The 21,411-nt window shown below is 43.5% G+C and overlaps 1 protein-coding gene across 9 annotated transcripts in view; it reads left to right on the top strand.

Moving 5' to 3' along the window:
* Miga1 (mitoguardin 1) overlaps window positions 1-21,370 on the top strand; it is a 60,005-nt gene extending 38,635 nt beyond the window's left edge. For 8 of the 9 annotated variants that reach the window (XM_031375885.1, XM_031375891.1, XM_031375883.1 and 5 more), the window contains exons 9-16: window positions 6,552-6,670; window positions 6,943-7,015; window positions 8,221-8,307; window positions 9,761-9,859; window positions 11,984-12,118; window positions 13,425-13,478; window positions 18,644-18,760; window positions 20,331-21,370. In XM_031375885.1, the coding sequence (XP_031231745.1) occupies window positions 6,552-6,670; window positions 6,943-7,015; window positions 8,221-8,307; window positions 9,761-9,859; window positions 11,984-12,118; window positions 13,425-13,478; window positions 18,644-18,760; window positions 20,331-20,549 (903 nt within the window). In that variant the 3' untranslated portion in view covers window positions 20,550-21,370. Of the gene's footprint in view, window positions 1-6,551; window positions 6,671-6,942; window positions 7,016-8,220; window positions 8,308-9,760; window positions 9,860-11,983; window positions 12,119-13,424; window positions 13,479-14,841; window positions 15,656-18,643; window positions 18,761-20,330 lie in introns of those variants that run through there. The other variant, XM_031375892.1, reaches the window with a different exon arrangement.
* Window positions 21,371-21,411: the final 41 nt, after the last annotated feature.

Genomic DNA, 21,411 nt, shown 5'->3' with positions numbered 1-21,411 from the left:
GTGTGTGTGTGTGTGTGTGTGTCTGTCCATGTGTCTGTATGCCTGTTGCCTGCATGAATGTGTGCATCATGTATGTTTCTGATGCCCACAGAGTCCAGAAGAGGACATGAGGTCCCAAGCCCTAGGCATGAGTAGCCAATGCTGGAAAACCAAGCAGCTCTCTGGCCCTGCCTGTGTAATTTTATTTTTCACCTTTGCTTGAGACAGGGTTTTGCTCTATGTCCCATGCTGGCCTCAAATTCAAGTTCTCTTACCTTAACCCTCCTCAAGACCAGAATTAGAGACATATAACCTAACAGCCATTTCTTTCTAGTGTCTGGAAAGATTACTCAGCGATTAAGAGCACTGGCTGCTCTCCCTGGAGACTTATGTTCTGTTCTCAGTACTTACATGGACCCACATCCTTGGTGAGTTTGAGGTCAGCCTGGAATAGGGAAATTCTGTCTCATAACCAAACAAACAAATGTATCTTTATGGAGACACTATGAAATATACTCTCGAACACGTGCAGTTTGGTGTTTTCTAGTACTTTCATAATACTGTATAGTGTAGGCTGGCCTCCACTGAGGGTCTTCCCATGTCAGTCTCTGAAGGGCTGATAGGATGGGGTTGTGAGCGTGTGACCCACAGCATTCGAAGCGTGCCTTGTTTCTCATTGTGAGGTATTAAACCCAGAAGCTTGTGGAGCCTGCTTCTTGCGCACAGGATCTGTGTGTGAGGAGTGTGAGAGACCTCCACACAGCTGTGTCACTGAGGCGCCTTACCTAAGCATGGATGTTGACCTTCTTATAGCCGCCCAGATGGAATGCCCTTTTTGGTTGACCTCTGTCTTATAAGCCCTAGCACCTCCTGAGACCACATATAGCTGGTGCAGACAGACATGCAGGAGGGAGAGGAGTCCATGGCGGAGTGCCCATGTCTCCAGGAGGTTCTCAGGGCCTCCCTCTGTCTTCCTTTGAGGGAGCATCAACAGGTGCCATTCTGCTGAGGATCTGTGGTGTGCAATCGTACGGTCCATGGTTTCTTTTTTTTTTCTTTTAATAATTTATTTTTGGTGTTTTGCTTGCATGCATGTCTGTGTGAGGGTGTCAGATCCCCTGGAGCTGGAGTTACAGACAGTTGTGAGCTGCCATGTGAGTGCTGGGAATGGAGCCAGAGTCTCTTGGGAGAGCAGCCAGTGCTCTCAACTGCTGAGCCATGTCTCCAGCCCATACTCTCTGTGGTTAAGATGGCAATGGCTGTTATACTCGCAGGCAGCATTCATTCATCCTGTGTCTAGTATAAAGAGTGTGCACTACAGGCTCATCACCATCTCTGCCATCAAATGATTGAGACCAGTGATGTCATAGACCGTGTGTGTGTGTGTGTGTGTGTGTGTGTGTGTGTGTGTGTGTGTGTATACTTGTATATACATACATATTTGGAGTATTTGCATGAAAATGACATCTCGGGGAATACAACACAAGTGTAGACACACAGTCCATTTACAGGGTCTGGAGATGGCCCAGCACTAGTTGTTCTGGAAGAAGATCTGGGTTTGCTTTCTAGAACCCATGTGGTCATTCACAGCCATCTATAGGCACATGTTGTACACACACACAAGTGTAGGCAAAACACTAATGTAAAAATAAATAAATTTCTTTTTTATATAGCCTGAAGATAATTTTAGGTTATATTTATTATCTTGTACTTTGAGTGTAACACAGACAGACAAGGTAAGGTATGGAATTTTGTACTTGTAATAACACATCTGGACATAGGTTTCAAATTATTCATCATTCTGGGATGGATTTTCAGGCTAAGGATGCTCTACCCAAATAATAAATGCCACATTTTGCTAGTGACAGTAGATACTAACATGCTGCTGTCTCCTAGCCAGTAAGTGCTATATAGTATTGAGCTCAAAACGAATCTGATTTTTCTCTGTGGTCAGATTTAATGTCCTAAGTAATGTTATCGTGAAACCCTAGTCAGTCTTTGCAACACTGTAGTTTCCAAAAGGCTTCCACTACTTGTAGACCGTCTTTCAGTCTTCCACAGTTTATAATGTTTGACATTTTGTTTCTTCTTTTGCTCTTTTTCTCTTGCTTTAAGCATCTTGGCCAGTTTCCAGGATTGCACAACCTTTGTTGGGGACCCTAAGATGAGGGCGAGAGCTCTGCAGTACAGCAGCCATGTGCTCCCCTGCAGTGCAGCCGTGTGCTCCCCTGCAGTGCAGCAGCCGCCTGTCCCTGTGTAGCTGTCCCTCAGCACTAGAGTTCACCCTTACTTCCAGACAGCTGTGACTGATCTGTCTGAGCTGTGACCACTTGTTCTTTCTCTAGGTTTGTCACAGTTGCAGGTGACCCTTGCTGCTCATCTTTTTTTAGTTCTACCATAAACTGTTGAGAGATTTAAACTCCACAATTCCCAGCACCTCAAGAAAACTGACTAGTTTAAATTACATGCAAGCCGGGCGGTGGTGGCACACGCCTTTAATCCTGGCACTTGGGAGGCAGAGGCAGGCGGATTTCTGAGTTCCAGGCCAGCCTGGTCTACAGAGTGAGTTCCAGGACAGCCAGGGCTACACAGAGAAACCCTATCTCAGAAAAACCCAAAACAAAACAAAACAAAACCCAGAAAAACAAAGAGAAACAAAAAAGCTACATGCAAAAGTGATCTCAGAGGATGCCCTGAGGAAGTTGGTTCTCCCCTAAAGTGGGTGGTCCTGAGGCCTGACCTCATGTTATCAGACCTTTACCCACTAGCCATCTCTCTGGCCCTAAGCCACATGTTTATATTAGCCCAAATGATACTGTTGCATGTTGGCTAAGGCAGAGAGATAGCATAGTCCAATTGAGAGCAGAAGGTCTGAGTGTGGAGCAGTGATTCAGTTAAGCCTGCTGCGCCAGGATGAGGATTTGAGCCCCAGCATCTATGTCAGAAGCCAAGTGTGTGGGCTAGCACTTGAAATCCCAGATTTTGGGTATTGGAAACTAGAGGATTTCTGAGGCTTGCTGATCAGTTTTGCTAGGCCACCAATTCCACATTTAGTAAAAGACCTTGTCTTTAAAAATAGGGGAAAATGACGAAGAGCAACACCAGACATCAGCCTTCAGCCACCACATTCAAACACAGTGAGAAGAGCCTATGCTCTGGAATGCAATGTCTGGATTTAAACTTAAGGGTTTCCTGGTAGAACCTAAAGCACATCCCTGTTATATTCATCTCTGCTCCTTGGCCTGTGTGTTGCCACTAGTAGTCTTACTGAACTTACAGTCTGATATAAGGAATAAATGAGAGTATTTACTTAAAGGCCTTTAACACAGCACCAGCTGTGTGTCCAGTGCAAACACCACAGCCTACAGCGGTGCTTCTGGAGTTCTGGAGTGCAGATGTCCAAGGGCTGGCACTGCAGCCCACAGCGGTGCTTCTGGAGTTCTGGAGTGCAGATGTCCAAGGGCTGGCACTGCAGCCTACAGCGGTACTTCTGGAGTTCTGGAGTGCAGATGTCCAAGGGCTGGCACGGCAGCCCCTTAGTGTAGTCCTCTTCCCTTCTGCACAAGATCCAAGAATTGATCCCAAGCCTGAAGACGGCTAAAAAGCTCCTCCAGAAAACAGTGAGACTATTTTGGCATAAATTGTCAGAAACGAAAACTCAAGAACTCTGAGCAGACTTTGAAAAGTCCAGATGGCATTTATTCAGATGATAGCAGAGTCCCCAGAGGAGCACTGAGCCGTGTGGTTGTCATGGTTCAGCTCTGTCTCCACAGCAGACTGAAAAGCCCTGTCCCTCGATAACGGTCAGAATTTGACCCGTGTGGCGGCTTTCAAAGCCGAATGCTTGGCGTTTGTCTGTCTTTGTATTTGATTAGTTTGGTTTGATTTTGTTTTTTTGAGGTAGGCTCTCATTATACAGCTCTGGCTGGCCTGGAACTCCTTATGTAGACCATGCTGGTCTTGAACTCACCAATATCTGCTATGTTCAAAGACAACAAAAACATTAAAATAGTAAAACAGGAAAAAATGTTTACAGATTCTGTATCTGATTTTTAAAAGACTTACAACATACAATTAAATACTAAATAGGTAAGCAGCCTGGTGTGAGTACTTAATAGGTAAGCAGCCTGGTGTAAACACTAAATAGGTAAGCAGCCTGGTGTGAATACTCAATAGGTAAGCAGCCTGGTGTGAATACTAAATAGGTAAGTAGCCTGGTGTAAAAATGAGCAAAGAAATTGAGTAGACATTTCTCCAAAGAAAATATTCAAGGGGCTAATAAGATGAAAGCTTGCTTTCTATTATCAGCCACCTTAGAATGCAGGTCATTCCCACCTGCTATAGCTGTTAGAATGAAGGTAGAAAGCAGCAGCTGGTACAGAGGGGTGCAGCATTGCTAGTGGCACTGGAAGGTGGGCAGCCACTCTGCAAGAATGGCCCAGCCTTTCCTCAAACAGTAAACACAGACTTACCCTCTGACCCTTCTATTTCTACATGCCAGGAAAGTGAAAAAACATGTATCTATACAAAACTTGTACAGAAATATTCATAGCAGCCTGTTCATGGTGGCTAAAAAGTGGAAAAATCAGTGTCCATCACTGAAGAATGGATAAAAATAATGTGGTATGTCTGAGCTCTGGATATCTTTTTTATGTTTTTAAATTTACCAACGAATTTTTATTTTATGAATATGTGTGTGTGTGTGTGTGTGTGTATGTGTGTGTGTGTGTATGTGTGTGTGTGTGTGTATGTGTGTGTGTATGTGTGTGTGTGTGTATGTGTGTGTGTGTGTATGTGTGTGTGTGTGTGTATGTGTGTGTGTGTGTGTGTGTATGTGTGTGTGTGTATGTGTGTGTGTGTGCGCGTGTGTGCGCGTGCGTGTGTGTGTGTGTGTGTGTGTGCGCGCGTGTGTGCGCGTGTGTGCGTGTGTGTGTGTGTGTGTGTCCATCGCATGCTGCACGGTGCCCGTGGAGGCCACAAGAAGGGTAATAGGTTCTCTGGACCTGGAAGCAAAGGTGTTTGTTCGCAGGCTGATGTGGGAACTGAGAACCAAGCCCAGGTCCTCCATTAGAGCAGCAAGTGCTCTTAAGCACAGGGGCATCTTTCCAGTCCCCACGCACTTGAGTTTTATCTATCCATAAAAAATGAGTGAACTGCTGATGTGTGGTCTATTGTGGTTCACCCTGGAAAGCATTCTGAATGATAGCAGCCAAACACCAGCGGCCACATACTAGTCAATTCCACATATATGCTGTCTTCTCAGTAGGAAACTGTGCCTTCCAAGTAATTGTTTCTGGAAGCCAGGACAGGGGTTAGAAGACGGCTAACACACTGGCGGTGGTGGCGCATCCCTTTAGTCCCAGCACTTTGGAGGCAGAGGTAGGCAGATTTCTGAGTTCAAGGCCAACCTGGTCTACAGAGTTCCAGGACAGCCAGGGCTACACAGAGAAACCCTATCTCAAAAAAAAAAAAAAGACTGCTAACAGAAAGGGGCCTCTTGGTGGACTAGTAATGGGTGTCTGAAAGGACTATTGCTGCATAACTCTGATGCTCCAAACACCAACAACTTGTATACTTTTTTAGGGTCAGTTTTATGGTGTGTGAAATAAATCTTAGAAATACTATTTGTAGAAGTTTGGAGCTGGGGATATAACTGAAGAGGTAGAGCGCTCGCTCACCCTGTGCAGACCCTAGGTTTTCTCCCCATAGTACCTTAAAAAGAAAATACAGTGTTCCAGTAAGTGGATTATTTGGTATTGAAAATAAAATTACCCCAGGGGATTTTTTGTTAAGCTGGCCACCCAATAATATTTGCAGTTGTCTTTTAATGAACTGTCAGACTGGAATTGTATTTATAGAGTTGTTAGACTCTATTCAGAGTCAAAGAGGATTATCTTTCAGTTACATAAAAGCTAACCAAAGGCACAGAGAAGACAACAAGCAAGCGGTATTTGTTCCATGTTTTTACAGTTTGCCTCGTGAGTTGGAAGTGTCCTGTGGATGGTAAACGCCCTCATCAGTTACTGTACCTCTTTGCACACCCGGTAGATTTAAGCAGTTCGATTTGAAATGAACTGAGCTTACTAACTTTTGCTCTTTGGGTTCCTTTGGATTCTTTGAGGCGAGGTCTCGCTAATGATAGCAAGGCCAGCCTCCTTGCTGGGATTAAAGGCATGTGCCACTAAGCCCAACTAACTTTCCTCTTTTTAACGATGTTCCGGGAATGCACATTTGAATGCCCGGAGCCAGAACTGCCTGGTTCCCCCGGAGACTGAAAATGGTGCCATTAGTGTTAGCCTCAGCCTGCTCTCCAGCCCAACCCTGGGTTTGTCTGTTCGTTCCTTCCTTCATTCGTTCATTTGTTTATGTTTCTTTATTGAGACAGACTGGTGCCCATGTTCATTCAAGCTGCTCTTGAACTTTAGCAACTGAATGTTGAAGTAAAGTGAATTTAGGTTTTTGTTACATAAAATGTTAGTGATTTCCGTGGGTTAGTCACACGTACCATATGCTCATAGTATTGAATCCTGGGTTTTTATAGTTCTTCTTACTTCAGTCTTGTGTATTCTTAGCTTTCAGAGCACAGAGAAACACAGCACACCTACAGCCTGGAGTCTTTTTGTCGCTGCCCTTTCTACGAAGAAGCTATGCATTTAGTTGAAGAAGGAAAAATCTACTCCAGGGTGCTGAGGTATCAGTCCAGCTTAGCTTATAGCTAATATTTTATTTTAGTGGCTAATATATTATTTTATAATAATATAGTAGGGTTCTGTTGCTCTTTTTGTGTGACAATTATTAAGTCGTGCTTAATGACTGTGGAGAGATCCATTTGGTCCCAGTAAACTGCACAGCCTGCCGGGGTGCAGATGTGTGTCTCCTGTTAAGGGCCTGCTGAGGTCGCGCTCTGTGGAGGCTTGCTCTTGGAGGAAACCTAACAGTTGCTCTCTGCTCTTCACGATGCAGAACGGACATGCTGGAGTGCCTGGGAGACAGTGACTTCCTTGCCAAGCTTCACTGTATCCGGCAGGCTTTTCAGGTACTGACGGCACAGCACTGAGGCAGCCTGCACTCGCTGGCCTCTGGGGTAGCCCCCTGCGCCCAGGGCAGCCTGCACTCGCTGGCCTCTGGGGTAGCCCCCTGCGCCCAGGGCAGCCTGCACTCGCTGGCCTCTGGGGTAGCCCCTGCGCCCAGGGCAGCTCTCCTCACTGTTCTCCTGCAAGGCAGATGGGCAGCCTGCAGAGAGCCTGCAGCACTTATTCTCCCTCCCACGCTCTGTCTCACTTCACTGTCCTAACCACACCTTTCCAGACTCTGTCTACCACACTCCGTCTAAATGGAATATTGTAATGCTGCAAGTCTGTGGACAGAGCTGCGTGAAATGAGTCTTTAAGATTGGGTCTGTGGTAAAAAGTATTCATTTCCTAAAATGCTAATAGTAAAACCAGAAGTGCTGGCTCACGCCTTCAGTTCCAGCACTCTGTGAGCTCAAGGCCAGCCTAGTCTATCCAGGGAGCTCTAAGCCAGAGCTACAAAACCAAAAGCAAAATAATAAAGAAAAGAATTACTTTCTTATGTTTGAAAGCTACATAAAATTTACCTTAGATTTTTTTTAAAAAAATTGTTTAAGATTATGTGTGTGTATGTACATGAGTTCAGGTGTCCATAAGCCTGGAAGAAGATAGCAGATCCTGGGTTGTGAGCCACCCAGCATGGGTGCTGGGAACCAAACTTAGGTCCTCTTTGAGCACAGAGCATGCTCTTAACCACCGAGCCGTTCTTGCAACTCCTAACTGCGGATATTTAATTATCTGAAACAGAATTTAAGTTCAAAATTACCCCTCCCCCTGAATCTTTTTCGATCATTGGGTGTAAGTCTATCCATTTCTGTCTGTCGGGACTTCCTCTGTCCTCAGTACTGACTTAGCATCAAGGCACCCACTGGCCTGACTGCGCTCGCTTACTGTGTGTCACTCATCACAGCACCTACTGCCCCGACTGCGCTCGCTCACCGTGTGTCACTCATCACAGCACCTACTGCCCCGACTGCGCTCGCTCCCCGTGTGTCACTCATCACAGCACCCACTTCCCCGACTGCGCTCGCTCCCCGTGTGTCACTCATCACAGCACCCACTTCCCCGACTGCGCTCGCTCACCGTGTGTCACTCATCACAGCACCCACTTCCCCGACTGCGCTCGCTCCCCGTGTGTCACTCATCTCACCCGTGGCCTGGTGTTTTCCAGCTGATCCTCGCAGAAGCAGACAACAGGTCATTCCTTGCTGAAAGTGGAAGGAAAATCTTGTCAGCTTTAATTGTGAAAGCCCGAAAGGTAAATAGATTCTCCAAGCAAGTTTGGTTCTTACTAATTTCTCTAACTGAAGACTAAATACAGGGGTCTGGTGGGATAGGTGAGCTGGCAAAGTCCTTGGCACCAAGCCTGACATCCTGAGCAGGACCCCTGGAGCCCACATGACCCAGAACCAGTGCCAACTCTGTTCCCTTCCACAGACAGAGGCTTGTGCCCCGTGTCCTGCCACATGGTGAAAGGGTTTAGCAGGTTTTAGAGTAAATTGTATATTTAAATTTTAATAGTGAATGAAATCTTTATAAGTAATTGGAAAGGTCCACCAAACACTCTTGATTTCCTGTTGTTGAGACAGAGTCTGTATGCTGCTCTGGTTGGCCTGGAACTCACTTTGTAGATCAGGCTAGACTCAAATGTGTGCTGATTCTTTTACTTCTGCCTTGTGGATGTTGGAATCCCAGATGTACACTACCCTGGCTAGCTCAAAGAGCATTAATTTCTGTTTGAGTTCCTTTCTGTGTGCAAAACTCATGACCAGGCTGTTTTAAATAACTTAGAACTGCCTGTGGCCTCTGGCGATGTCTGGTGAGTTCTGTCGGTAGATCTGCTGCTGTAACCAGGTGTAGCTACTACCTCCTCAAGCCTGTTCAGGAAGAGGCCGGAGGGCAGAGCACTGAGGAACTTGGAGCACACACTGTGCTGCCTGGGCTGAGTGAGGCAAAGCCTTAAGGAACCACGGTACTTCATGCAGGCTTACCCAAAGGAACAGGCCTGCCCTCAGCCTTTGCCCACTAGTATTCAGCTCCAGTTCATATTACTCTCAAGTCTCTTTCCGCACAGAGGAACTGTATTTATCTTACCTATTTCAGAAGACTCTTAGGACTAGAGAAGTGGTTAGTGGGAAGTAACCTAAGCATACAGTGCTAAGTGAATCTCAAGTGATTCTGTGTCCTTGCAGTTTACAGGACAAATCTTGGGTTGCTTTCTTGGCCTTCCCATTGTAGACAGGCACAGGGCTTTGAGCCAGTATGCCTGCAGGAGGAGCTCATCTGCACAGAAGGACCCCAGCCTCCACAACTCTGCTCTCCTCTGACGGCCTGAGCAGTAGTTGCTGATGCTTGACTGGCATCCCTGTTCTTGGCTTCTGTGAACAGGATAACAGCCAGTAATGCAGGGTTGAGCGATAGACCACTTGACTAACCCGTCATGGAAAGGGGCCTCAGTTGTGTAACCAGGCGAGGGGCACATGTGTAACCCCAGCCTTGTAAGGACGGTAGAAACTTGAGGCCATCCTCCACTATACAGGTCACTTGAGGCTAATCTGGAATGCTAGAGATGCTTAAAAAATGAAATAACTTGGCATGCTTTGACAATATTTTCTAGAATAATTAGATTCAACTTTCTTGAAAAGTAACTTATTTTATAGGCATAAGTTTTGTTATAAAGTTAGTTAGACTACACTATGTTTTCTTTGCAGAATCCAAAGAAATTTCAAGATGTTTTTGATGAAATGATCTATTTTTTAGAGCAGACTGATCACTGGGATAGCACTGAGATGGAACTCGCTGCCAGAGGGGTAAACAAATTATATAATCCTTATTCCTGCTATCTGCGCATTTCCACCACTGAGGCTTCGGCTCTCTGTCTTCTCTTCAGCTGATAGGAAAGCCAGCCATGTGCTGGTGGCGCTGTCACAGCTAACTGTGGAGTGGTACAGTACTGTCCTATCTAGCTGTATGCTGGTAGGTAGTCATATTCCTGACACTCATAAGCAATGGAAACTATATTCTTTATGCTTGAATTGGTTATAAGGAAATGCTTTCTAAAAGCCTTTTGTCCTCATTCATATAAGGTAGCCCTTGTTACGGGGCACTTACAGTAGACTGTGCGAGAGTGGTTTGACATGAATAAGGACAGGATACTAGAAAGCCAAGGAAGTAGACGTCTCCTAGAACTGCAGAAGTTCATGTACCGAGAAGACTAGAGGCAGCCTTACTTTAGAGAAGGTATACAAATGAGAACTTACACTGCAGGTTTGCGTGTGGATTCATAGAGCATACCATATACAAGACAGTAGAATGTGATATAGACATGATCACTTGGGTCTATACATACTTCTTAGTTCTGGTTATGTTGGTATCCAGGAGCAGCAACAGTACAGAAATAATATTTCCAGCACACAGTTCTTGGCCCCTAACCAGCATCCACTAGAGCATAGTAGGGATCCTTGGGGAAGTGGCATCTATACTGCACTCAGAGCAGCTCGCTGTAGTAAGTTCACAGAATGCATTTCCAGGGAGCTGGGGACACAGTAGGTCCACACAGGACCCTTCCTTCACCCTTTCTAATCTTTACTTACTTTTCCATATTCATCTCTAAATTGGGTGAATCTGAACCCCAGGTCTATTTTAGTTTTCTCAGCTTTTCTCTATTCACATTGTCTTTATCTTGGCCTGCATCTCTAATTCCTTTTGCCTAATCTCCATCTTTGTAGCCTGTGACTCACTGCCGACTGCATCCCTAATCTACTCCGTCTCTGTTGCCTGTGATTCACTGTCCACTGAATCCCTAATCTACTCCATCTCTAGCCTGTGACTCACTGCCCACTGCATCCCTAATCTACTCCATCTCTAGCCTGTGACTCACTGTCCACTGCATCCCTAATCTACTCCGTCTCTGTAGCTTGTGATTCACTGCCCACTGCATCCCTAATCTACTCCGTCTCTGTAGCCTGTGACTCACTGCCCACTGCATCCCTAATCTACTCCATCTCTAGCCTGTGACTCACTGCCCACTGCATCCCTAATCTACTCCGTCTCCGTAGCCTGTGATTCACTGCCCACTGCATCCCTAATCTACTCCATCTCTAGCCTGTGACTCACTGCCCACTGCATCTCTCCCCTACATTACTCTCCTCTCTTCTGTTCACCTACACTTCTGCTAAAATTATCTTGTTGTTTTGAGATAAAGACTCATTGTAACCCAGCAATGGACTCTGTGGAGCTGGTGATGGTCCTGATCCTCCTGCGTCTCCCAGCAGGTGCTGACATTATAGTTACATGCACTATGCCTGACTTAAAACCATCTTTAAATATGTGATGTAATGATCTCCCTCCTCAGCATCTGCACCCTCTTTGAGAGTGGAGTAAAATCCTTCACATGTGTGTAGGTCCTGACAGGATCTTGTCCTCATTTCCTGCCAGGTTTACCTGCCTTGCCATAGTGCACTTTCAGTGTGTCTTTCCATTCAACACATTGTGTTCCTTCTGACCTCAAGTCTCTGAGAGGAGTTCCCTGTAACTGGGAAGGTTCGCTACCCAAGGCAGCCAGCTCCAGCTTGCAGTCAGTCTCTGCTGCAAGCGCTGTGAGCTGTGTTGTGTTTATTGGGATTGGTTTTTTTGCTGTTTTCCCCCAGAAGACTCCAGGTTTCTGAGTTGCCTATCGTAGATACCTGAGTACCTGGTACAACAAATAATACGACATAGTGTTTTAGTGATGGAGCAGGATGGATGCGCTCCTGGGTCAGGCAGGCAGATGTGATTTCTCATGGCCAGGAGGGAACAGCTTCCTGGACTGCAGTCAGGTACTCACCTCTTCTCTGTGGATAAACACTCTGAACAACTCAAAACCTGGCATTGCAAAGCACAGACTTTACTCCAGAACTTTGTAATACTCATTGCTATCTTGCCATTTAATACAGGTGAAAAATTTAAATTTTTATGATGTGGTTCTGGATTTTATATTAATGGATTCCTTTGAAGATTTAGAAAACCCACCGACATCCATTCAGAGTGTAGTGAACAATCGCTGGCTCAACTCTTCCTTCAAAGAAACCGTAAGTGGCATTTCCTTTTTTTGCCGTTCAGGTCTGATAGAAAATGATCAGAGATGGACAACTGATTAGAAATTACAGAGGTCAGGAGTGGTGCCACATTCCTTGAATCCTAGCACCCAGGAAGCAGAAACAGACAGATCTCTGTGAGTTCAAGGCCAGTCAGAACTACATAGAGAGACCCTGTCTTAAAAAAAAAAAAAAGAAAGAAAGAAAGAAAAAAGAAAACTGAGCTCATCCTTGTCATTGGGATCATGTGTGCAGTCGTAACACTTCAGATGAGATTCTCCTTTGAAAGCCACGAGTACCAGCAGCTGGCTTGGGGTATCATGTCTCATGGTAAGGTCTGAATGCTGGAAATGCTTTAGAGTTCCATTCGCAGTTTCATGTTATGTTACAACTTCCAGATACTGCGTCTTAAAGCATTTTAAGTGCAGCTCTTCCTTCACTAAGGTATGCTGTAAGCACAGAAAATGCATTCTCTTCATTTCAACCCCTGCCTTGGTAAAGTTGGGTCACCCAGAAGAGAGGCTTCACCAGGATCCACTAAGGCGAGTCTTTTGCCTCCTCATGGTTGGTTTCTTGGTTCTTGAATAAAACTTAACTTTTACCCTCAGACATCCCAGCATCACTGTCCTTGAAGGAAAGACAATAATCTATCTTCATTATTCAGAGGAGAACATTTATTTATGTGTATATATCAACAAATTATTTTCATTGCATTTCTATAGGAAGAGAGTTTAGGACCTCTGTTTTTGTTCATTTTTAAGACAGGATCTCACTCTGTAACCCAGGCTGGCTGGCACTCTAGGGATCTGTTGCTTCAGCCTCTTCTATACCAGGATCATAGGCATGAGTTTCCATGTATACCATTAGAATTTATGAGCCTTGAGAATTGTGTTGTAATTGCTTAAGTGCCTTGGTTCTAGAGTTCAGCCTTTTTCTCTTATGGGCTGTTGGGTGGGTTGGTTGGTTTGGTTTGGTTTTTCAAGACAGGGTTTCTCCATGTAGCCTTGGCTACCCTGGAACTCAGTCTGTAGACCAGGCTGGCTTTGAACTCAGAGGTCTACCTCCCAAGAGGTGGGATAAAAGGGTTGTGCCACCACTGCCCAGCCTTTGTATGTAAATTTTAACTTCATAAAAATGAAGACTCTCCCTCGAAGTCTGTAAACAATACAAGGAACCTGGAGGGTCCTGACTGTTACTATCTGGGAGGTTGGAACTCTAGTAAAAATCACCATTTTTAAATGGAAATGTTGATAATAAATATGTATTTAAACCTTGCTTTGTTTCCTCTGTCTATATTTAGGCTGTGGCTTCAAGTTGTTGGTCAGTGCTGAAACAGAAAAGGCAGCAGATGAAGGTAAACCTCAGCATGCCCCAGACTCCTCCTTAGTTCATTCTCTGTGGCTTTAAAAAACAGCTGAGACTGGATAATGCATAAGGGAAAAGGCTGGTTCAGTCTACACAGTGAAGACTGCAAAGCCCCAAATCTACCTGCCTACAGTATCTAATAAGGCTTTGAGCTGTCCCAACACCTGCAGAACAAACAGGGCTGTGTCTGAAGAGGGTCAGCAAGGGCACCTTGCCTTATAGCAGTACATCCTCACAGACCAGAGTGACAGCTTGCTCAGGCAACAAAGGCCCACAGGGTTGAAATGCCACTTACTAACAGTATGCCTTGCTCAACCCTTCCATCCTTAATGTTTTCATCTTTGAGAAAGGATAGTGACAATATTTACTTTATACAGTTTTTAAAAGATTTAGTATAAAGTGCTTCGGGCTCACATGTAGCAGTGGTCTTTAGTTCAATTCTAGCTACAAAAAAATTTAAACAGCCAACACAATAACACAGAGTTCAATGGAAAGTACTTAGCATAATACATTGTGCAACTACTGACTATATGCCATTATCTGACCTGGATTGGTTTACCATATATGTATTTTTGATCTAACATCTGTAACACTGAGCCTGCAAGGCCGACAATAGATGTTCTGCAGCACAGCCCTTTCCAGAGTCCTCAGTAGGTGCTTAGGAATAATTCTAGAAAGTCTATTTTAATAATTCTGGTATAAAATTATTCCAGAAACCATACTGTATCTGCCTTTCCCTCTATAGGTATTTCTGTCTTTGTCATTTTCTCTCCCTGGGAGTAGGTGTGAGTTTGTGTGTTTGTAAGAAGTGAGTGTGGATGACTGAGTGTGTCTGCTTCTTCATGTAGTGGGCCTGTGGACATTAGAGGGCAGCATCTGAGTATCCGTCCACACTGTTGCATCTTCTTTGAGACAGGGTCTTTTCCTTGCTCCGTCAGCCAGGCTAGCTGAATAGTTTCCCGTCTCTTCCTCTTACCCCCGTAGGAACATGCTGGCATTACAGATCTTTGGGCCATGTGTCTGACTTGTGTGTGGGTTCTAAAGATCTGTATTCAGCTTATCAGTCTTCCATGACAAATTCTTGACCCACATAGCAAACAAAACAAAAAAATCCTCAGCTTTGTCAATGGAATGTATCAAGGATCAAGTAGGAGAATATAAAGACAAGATAGAGGAACTGGACCAGAATAATGAACAAAATCAACTTCAGGGACGAGGGTTTCTTTGGCTTACACTTCCACACTGCAGTGTACCATTAAGGAAATTCAAGGCAGGAACTTAGAAAAAGGGACTGAAGCAGATGGTGCAATGTTGTTCATTACTTTCTCAGCCTGCTTTCTTACGTCATCCAGGACTACCTGCCCAGAGATGCCCTGCCCACAGTGCCCAGGGCCTTCTCAAGGCTGTCACTGAGAAGAGACTCAGAGAAAGCCCCTGAGACCCACAAGCAAGCTGGTGGAGGAGGACCTCTTCCCAAAGGGCTCTAGTTGGTGTCAAGTTGACAGAGAGCCAGCCAGCACATTAAAGGACAGAACAGACATGAATTTTAAGATACTATAAAAAGACTAAACTTTTGAAACTTGGAAGAAAAGAAATCCAGGTTGAAGTCACAGAAAATATGTTCAACAAAATCATAGAAGAAAATTTCCCAAATTTAAGGCAAGAAATGCCTATCAAGATGCAAGAGGCCAGGCGGTGGTGGTGCACACCTTTAATCCCAGCACTTGGGAGGCAGAGGCAGGCGGATTTCTGAGTTCGAGGCCAACCTGGTCTACAGAGTGAGTTCCAGGACAGCCAGGGCTACACAGAGAAACCCTGTCTTGGAAAAAAAAAAAAAAAAAAAGATGTAAGAGGCACACATTGAACATCAGGTTGATAGGACCAGAAGAAGTGCCTGTGTCAAATAATGAAAACCCTGGCTGCAGAGCAGAGCAACGACAATGGAAGCTACAGGGAAGAAAAGGCCACGGTACATAAAAAGGCAGGCCTATCAGAATAACAGCTACATCCACTTTTCTAGTGGAGATTTAAAAAGCCACAATGGTTCAAATGGATGTTCTCTAAGTTCTGAAAGACCACAATGACATCCTAGACTACTGTGCTCAAAAAAAAACCTATTGGTCACACTCAAAGGAAAAAGAAAAAAAATTGTATGACACCAAGAGATTAAAGAAATTTATGACACCAAGCCAGCACTATAGAGGGTACTGGAAGAATACTTTGATTTTAACAATAAATATACCGAAGAAAAAACATTTTCAAAACAACTAATCAAAAGAGTGCTAAAAAGACACAATAAAAACCCAAAATGACAAGGACAGGAAATAATATATACTGCTCAGTAGTAACTTGTAATATTAATAGTTGTAATTACCCAACAAAGAGATACAAACTAACAAGTTTGATTTGAAAACATAGTTCCCACCCTCCCCTCCCCCTAGCTTTTTGCTGCTTCCAAAAAAACCATGCCTTGTCATCAGTGATAGATAATGCCTTAGGATAAAGAATGTAAAATAGAGCTAAGAGACAGAATTCTCTATTGAATGTCTGACAACATCGACTTCAAACTATAGCTAGTCAGAGGAGAAAAGGCCATGGCACTAAGAGAGTCTCCCAGGAGGCCTTGCACTTGTAAGGAACTGTTGGGATTGGAAAGATGGCTCAGTAGCTAAGAGCACAACGGCCCTCTAGGGAAGCCGAGCTGAGATTGAAGTACCCAGTCAGACAGCTTCAGCCATCTGTAATCCAGGTGATCTGAAGCCCTCTGGCCTCTGAGATCACGTGTGTGTGTGCACAGACATATACACATAGATACTTGATTAAGATAAATCCCTAAAAATACATGCTTTTAGGGCTGGTGAGATGGCTCAGCAGGTAAGAGCACCGGCTGCTCTTCCGAAGGTCCTGAGTTCAAATCCTGGCAACCACATGGTGGCTCACAACCACCTGTAATGAGATCTGATGCCCTCGTCTGGTGCGTCTGAAGACAGCTATAGTGTACTTATAATAATAAAAAAATCTTTGGGCTGGAGTGATAAAAATATATATATATGTATATACATATATATATATATGCTTTTGATCTAAAACCACAGATTCACCTCAACACTATTAGCTACTTTGATTCACCAATCTCACCAATCGACAGAATACACTATTTAGCTTTTGTCTGGATAGCCTGGGTGTGCAATGACTCAATCGCAATCATAACAGACCCCAGACATTAGAGAAGACACTTGCTCAGGAGCCGTTGGAACTTTCTCCAGAATTGAAAACATAGAGCAAATATCAACAAATGTAGGAAAATTGAAGTGCAATTCTATATCCTATCTGACTACAATGGAATAAAACTGGAAACGAGCAATAGACAGCATACAAATTCATGGAAACTGAACAACAGGCTACTGAATGACAGGTCAAGGAAGATATTGAAAAGGAAATATTTTTTAACTAAAAAAAGTCTTAATTAGATTTATATTATATGAGTGTTTTATCTGTGTGAGTGTGTGTGAGTACTAATGTATGCTTGGTGCCCACAGGAGAGAGAAGAGGCATCAGGTCTTCCTGAAACCTGAGTCCTGAGGAGTTAGAGATGCTTGTGAACTGCCATGTGGGTGCTAAAAGTCAAACCTGAACCCGCTGCAAGACCAACCAGTGCTCTTAACCACTGAGCTGTCTCTCCAGACTGAAAAGAAAAATGTTAAGTTCCTAGAATTGAGTAAAAATGAAAATATATTATATCATCAGAAATCTTAGCTCTGAGAGAGAGATCTTAGAAATTACTTAATCATGCATCTGAAGACTTCAGAAAAATAGGACAAACGATGCTCAATATTGGTAGATGAGAAAAGATGATCAAAATAAAATGGAAATAAAACCAATTCAGAAGTTGGGATTTTTTTAAGATTGTCAGACCTCCTTTAGACTAATTAATCAAAAGAAAGATAAGACCCAAATTAATAAAAATTAGATATCAAAAAGGGAAACAAACACTACAGTAGACACTGAGGCAATTCAGAGAATCCTGAGGAGATAGTTTAAAAATCTATAACCTACTAAAGTAGAAATTCGGTAATCTTAGAGATTTTCTTCAAATGCACATATATGTGCCAGTATTTCAGAAGAAGAGTCAGTCACATGACAACGTTTAATAACATTGACTTTCTTAACTAAAGGTTAAGAATTCTAGGAAGAATAATTCAGTGCTTTATGTACTTAGGTGTTTGTTTATAGGCAGGCTGGGCTGGAACTTCTGTGTTGCCAGAAATGACCTTGCAATCCTAATCCTCCTCCTACCCATGTGCTAAAACTGCAGCTGCATCCCACCACACCTGCTGAAACTGCAGCTGCATCCCACCACACCTGCTGAAACTGCAGCTGCATCCCACCACACCTGCTGAAACTGCAGCTGCATCCCACCACACCTGGCTTGTAGGGTGCTGGTTATCAATCCCAGGGTACTGTGTGTGCTAGGCAAGCAGTCTACCTGCTGAGCTCCACGTCAAGCCTTGATGCTTAGTCATTTAGTGCTTAATCCTTTAAAATCTATTTCGGGGGGTGGTGTCTTTGGTCATTACAGTTGCGTAAAACTTTCAAATCATAAAAACTAGTCAAAATATCCCTAAAAATTACATAGAATACTATAGCATTGTTAGAACTTGGTACAACCTTATAATTGCTTTTAGGAAGTAGAACTTAAGTGCAAAGTCCAGGATGCTCTGTGGTAGTCTGACTCAAGCTGGCCCCTCTGGGCTTCCATATTTGCATGCTCAGTCCCCAGCTGATGAACTGTTTGGGAAGGGTCAGGAGGTGTGGCCTGTTGGAGTCGGTTGTCCTTGTTGGAAGAGGTGTTCCACAGTTTTAAAAACTGAAAATTGTCTGGCTGGAGCCCTTGGATAAGGAAGGTTTGCCTTGTATTCCTATGAGGTGAATTTGCTTCTCTGAAACTGCTGGCTAGAGTATGAAACCTACATAACCCTCTGGCTCTTGCTTACGTTTACGTTTGTTAGTGTTCCCAGTGGCTGTCTCATGATGGAACCTTCATCTGCTCCAAAGGCTTCTGACCACATAATGGCTAGCAGTTTATGTTTCACTACTAGAGAAAGTACATTTAAGAAGGTAAAAATATGCTGATCGCCTTTTGTTTCCCAACAGATCTCAGATGGATTTTTTGCCCATTTTTATGCCATTTGTGAGCATATAAGCCCTGTCTTAGCCTGGGGCTTCTTGGGTCCTAGAAATTCTCTCTATGACTTATGTTGCTTCTTTAAGGTATGTCCAACCATTGCATCCTTGTTTTAAAGAATAAAATAAAGTTGTTTACTTTTGTATAACATGTAAAGTTATAAAAATCACCTAATTCTATATTTAAATACCAGAAATAAATTGGTGACATTAACACCAGTGTTACTATTACAGAACAGTGCCTTAGAGAACTGGTGCCCTACAATTAGAATAGACTCCCAGGTCCACTGACAGTGTCTACTTTTTCCTGTCTTAGATACTACCATATTACAGTGACACAAGAAACACTGCAGAAATGACCTGTGTGGTGTTGAGATACAGAAGAAAAGTTCTGTACAAGGTGATAGGAATGGTGAAATCCCAGCTATAAGAATCCCAGATCTAAGGATTCAAATGAGAATTTAAAGTTGTATCCTCATGTCTGAAGTTTGCTTGCCAAAATGTTTGTTAGAGTTCCCTGCAGAATGTTCTAGCTGGCAGAGTACCAGGGAAACCTCATGTTTGGCAGTATTGAGGTAGTTAGTGAATTTCAGGGACCCGCCATCCATAGGAGTGTGACTCTGAGTGCTTGGACAGATGCCCTGCTGCACTGTGACCTTTCTAAAAGTTTGCTTTATTAACACAATGGTTTTATAATGATTTAGGACGTTTTCGTCCTATTGTCACTTAGAATTCATTAATTTGTTGCTAGTCTATTTAACCTTCCCGTTGTAAATTGTGTGCTTCAGTGGAATAGAGCTGATGGCCAAGCTGTCCTGAGTTTTCCAACTCCCATCTTTCTTGTCAGAGTGGGGCACTAGACAGTGCTAGCTCAGGGACTCTGTGATGGCCTTGCTAGTACTTGTTAACATACCGTCTCTGAGGATTGAAACTGGATATTGCTGGCTTTCTCTTTGCAGTTCATTCTCTTCCATCATTTCATTGTAGCTAAGGATAATGTTTAAATAAGCTTTCGTGTATTAATTCCCTGAAGTGACACTCCTCAAGACCTGCCACTCACTGTAGACATGAAACTACCATTTTTCATTCATGTCTTTTTTAACAGAAAAATATACATTTAAACGTATTATGATTATTGCAAGTGGTTCGTTTTCTATGCCTATATGGTCAAGTACTTGAGGTGACCTGAGAGGAAAGGCTGGGAGCAGCTCACAGTTATGCCGTGCCTTGGATACGTCTCATAGATTACCTACTTTGATTTCTGCCAGCCCTGTGTAGTAAACATGCATGCATGGTGGCACACGCTTTTAATCCCGGCATCTGAGAGGCAAAAAGGCAAAGCAGGCTTTGTGGTCTAAAGAGCAAATTCCAGAACAGCCAGAGCTACACAGAGAAACCATGGCTCAAAGAACACACACACGCACACACACACACATACACACAAAAGGCAAGTAATATTTGCACAAATTTTACAACATAGAAAACAACAATCCAAAAGGCTAATTTGTTCAAAGTCCTTTGCCCATGAGCTATGAAACCCGCGCAAGAACTAAGATGTCCGACTTCTAGAACTAAGAAGTCTGGCTAGTATTAACAATTCATAGCTTTAACAAATTGTAGCCTAAGAAATGCCATGTCTTGTGTATTCCTTTTCCAGAATCAAGTTCTTTTCTTTCTCAAAGACATCTTTGACTTTGAGAAGGTGCGCTATTCAAGCATCGACACGCTGGCAGAGGACCTCACGCACTTACTCATCCGCCGCACAGAGCTGCTGGTCACCTGTCTTGGTGCAGATGCCCTGAGGCATGCCACTACGTGTACCAGTGGACACTCCCACACCGTGCCCACTGCGCTATTAGAAGCCAAAGTACAATAAGTACCAGAAGTAGTTCAGGAATGCTGTCTGACTGTGTGTGTGCCTCAGAAACCACAGGATTGATAACGTGGCCTCAGGGAGAAGGGGAGTCTCAAGGATGGGTGATTGTCCTGCATGATGCAGGAGGTTTGTATTGAAGCCATGCAGTGGATGTCCTGCATGATGCAGGAGGTTTGTATTGAAGCCATGCAATGGATCCAGAGTGACTTTTTAGTAATCTTTAGGTAATAATTTAAGTTGTGAAATGTTGCATATTGTTGTGACTGTTGCTTGCATTGAAGCCAATGCTATAGGAGTTGATTGTCTTCACACAATCTGCACTGTCCAGTATCGTCTTCAAAACGCGTCTTGATGCTTTGCTTCTTGAAAATACTCTAGCCCAAGGTGATGTATCTGTGTAATAATCTATGACTTCTAGTGTCAACATATTTAACTTTGGCTGAAATGTATTCTTAACCATAGTTATTTCTTCATTTAATAGAGTTTAGACAATTAGAGGTGTTTACCTGTGTTTCGGTTACCTATGGCTTATATATTTGCTAATGTATTTGAATCACAAAGGACTGGTGTGCCTAACTAAAAGGACCCGGATGAAGTGAATGGTTTACAGTGCACACTTTGTGGAGGATGGCCTGCAATGCCAGAGTATATATTACTATTGTCCTGTAAGCTATAATGCACTGAGTATTTTTATCTCATTTTCCCTCAGATGAATATTAAGTTTGAAAATATAATTTATTTACCAAAAAAAGAATTAAAAATTTATTCTCTTTTAAATGTAACTTTGAGACTGACTTAAAGTATTAAACTTTAGAATAAGATAATTTCCTCTTTCCTTTCACAAAACAAACTTTTAATCACT

Source organism: Mastomys coucha, unplaced genomic scaffold (assembly GCF_008632895.1).
Source record: "Mastomys coucha isolate ucsf_1 unplaced genomic scaffold, UCSF_Mcou_1 pScaffold16, whole genome shotgun sequence".
NCBI lineage: Eukaryota > Metazoa > Chordata > Mammalia > Rodentia > Muridae > Mastomys > Mastomys coucha.
Note: the sequence above shows the minus strand (reverse complement) of the source record. Positions and strands in the feature narration are given on the sequence as shown.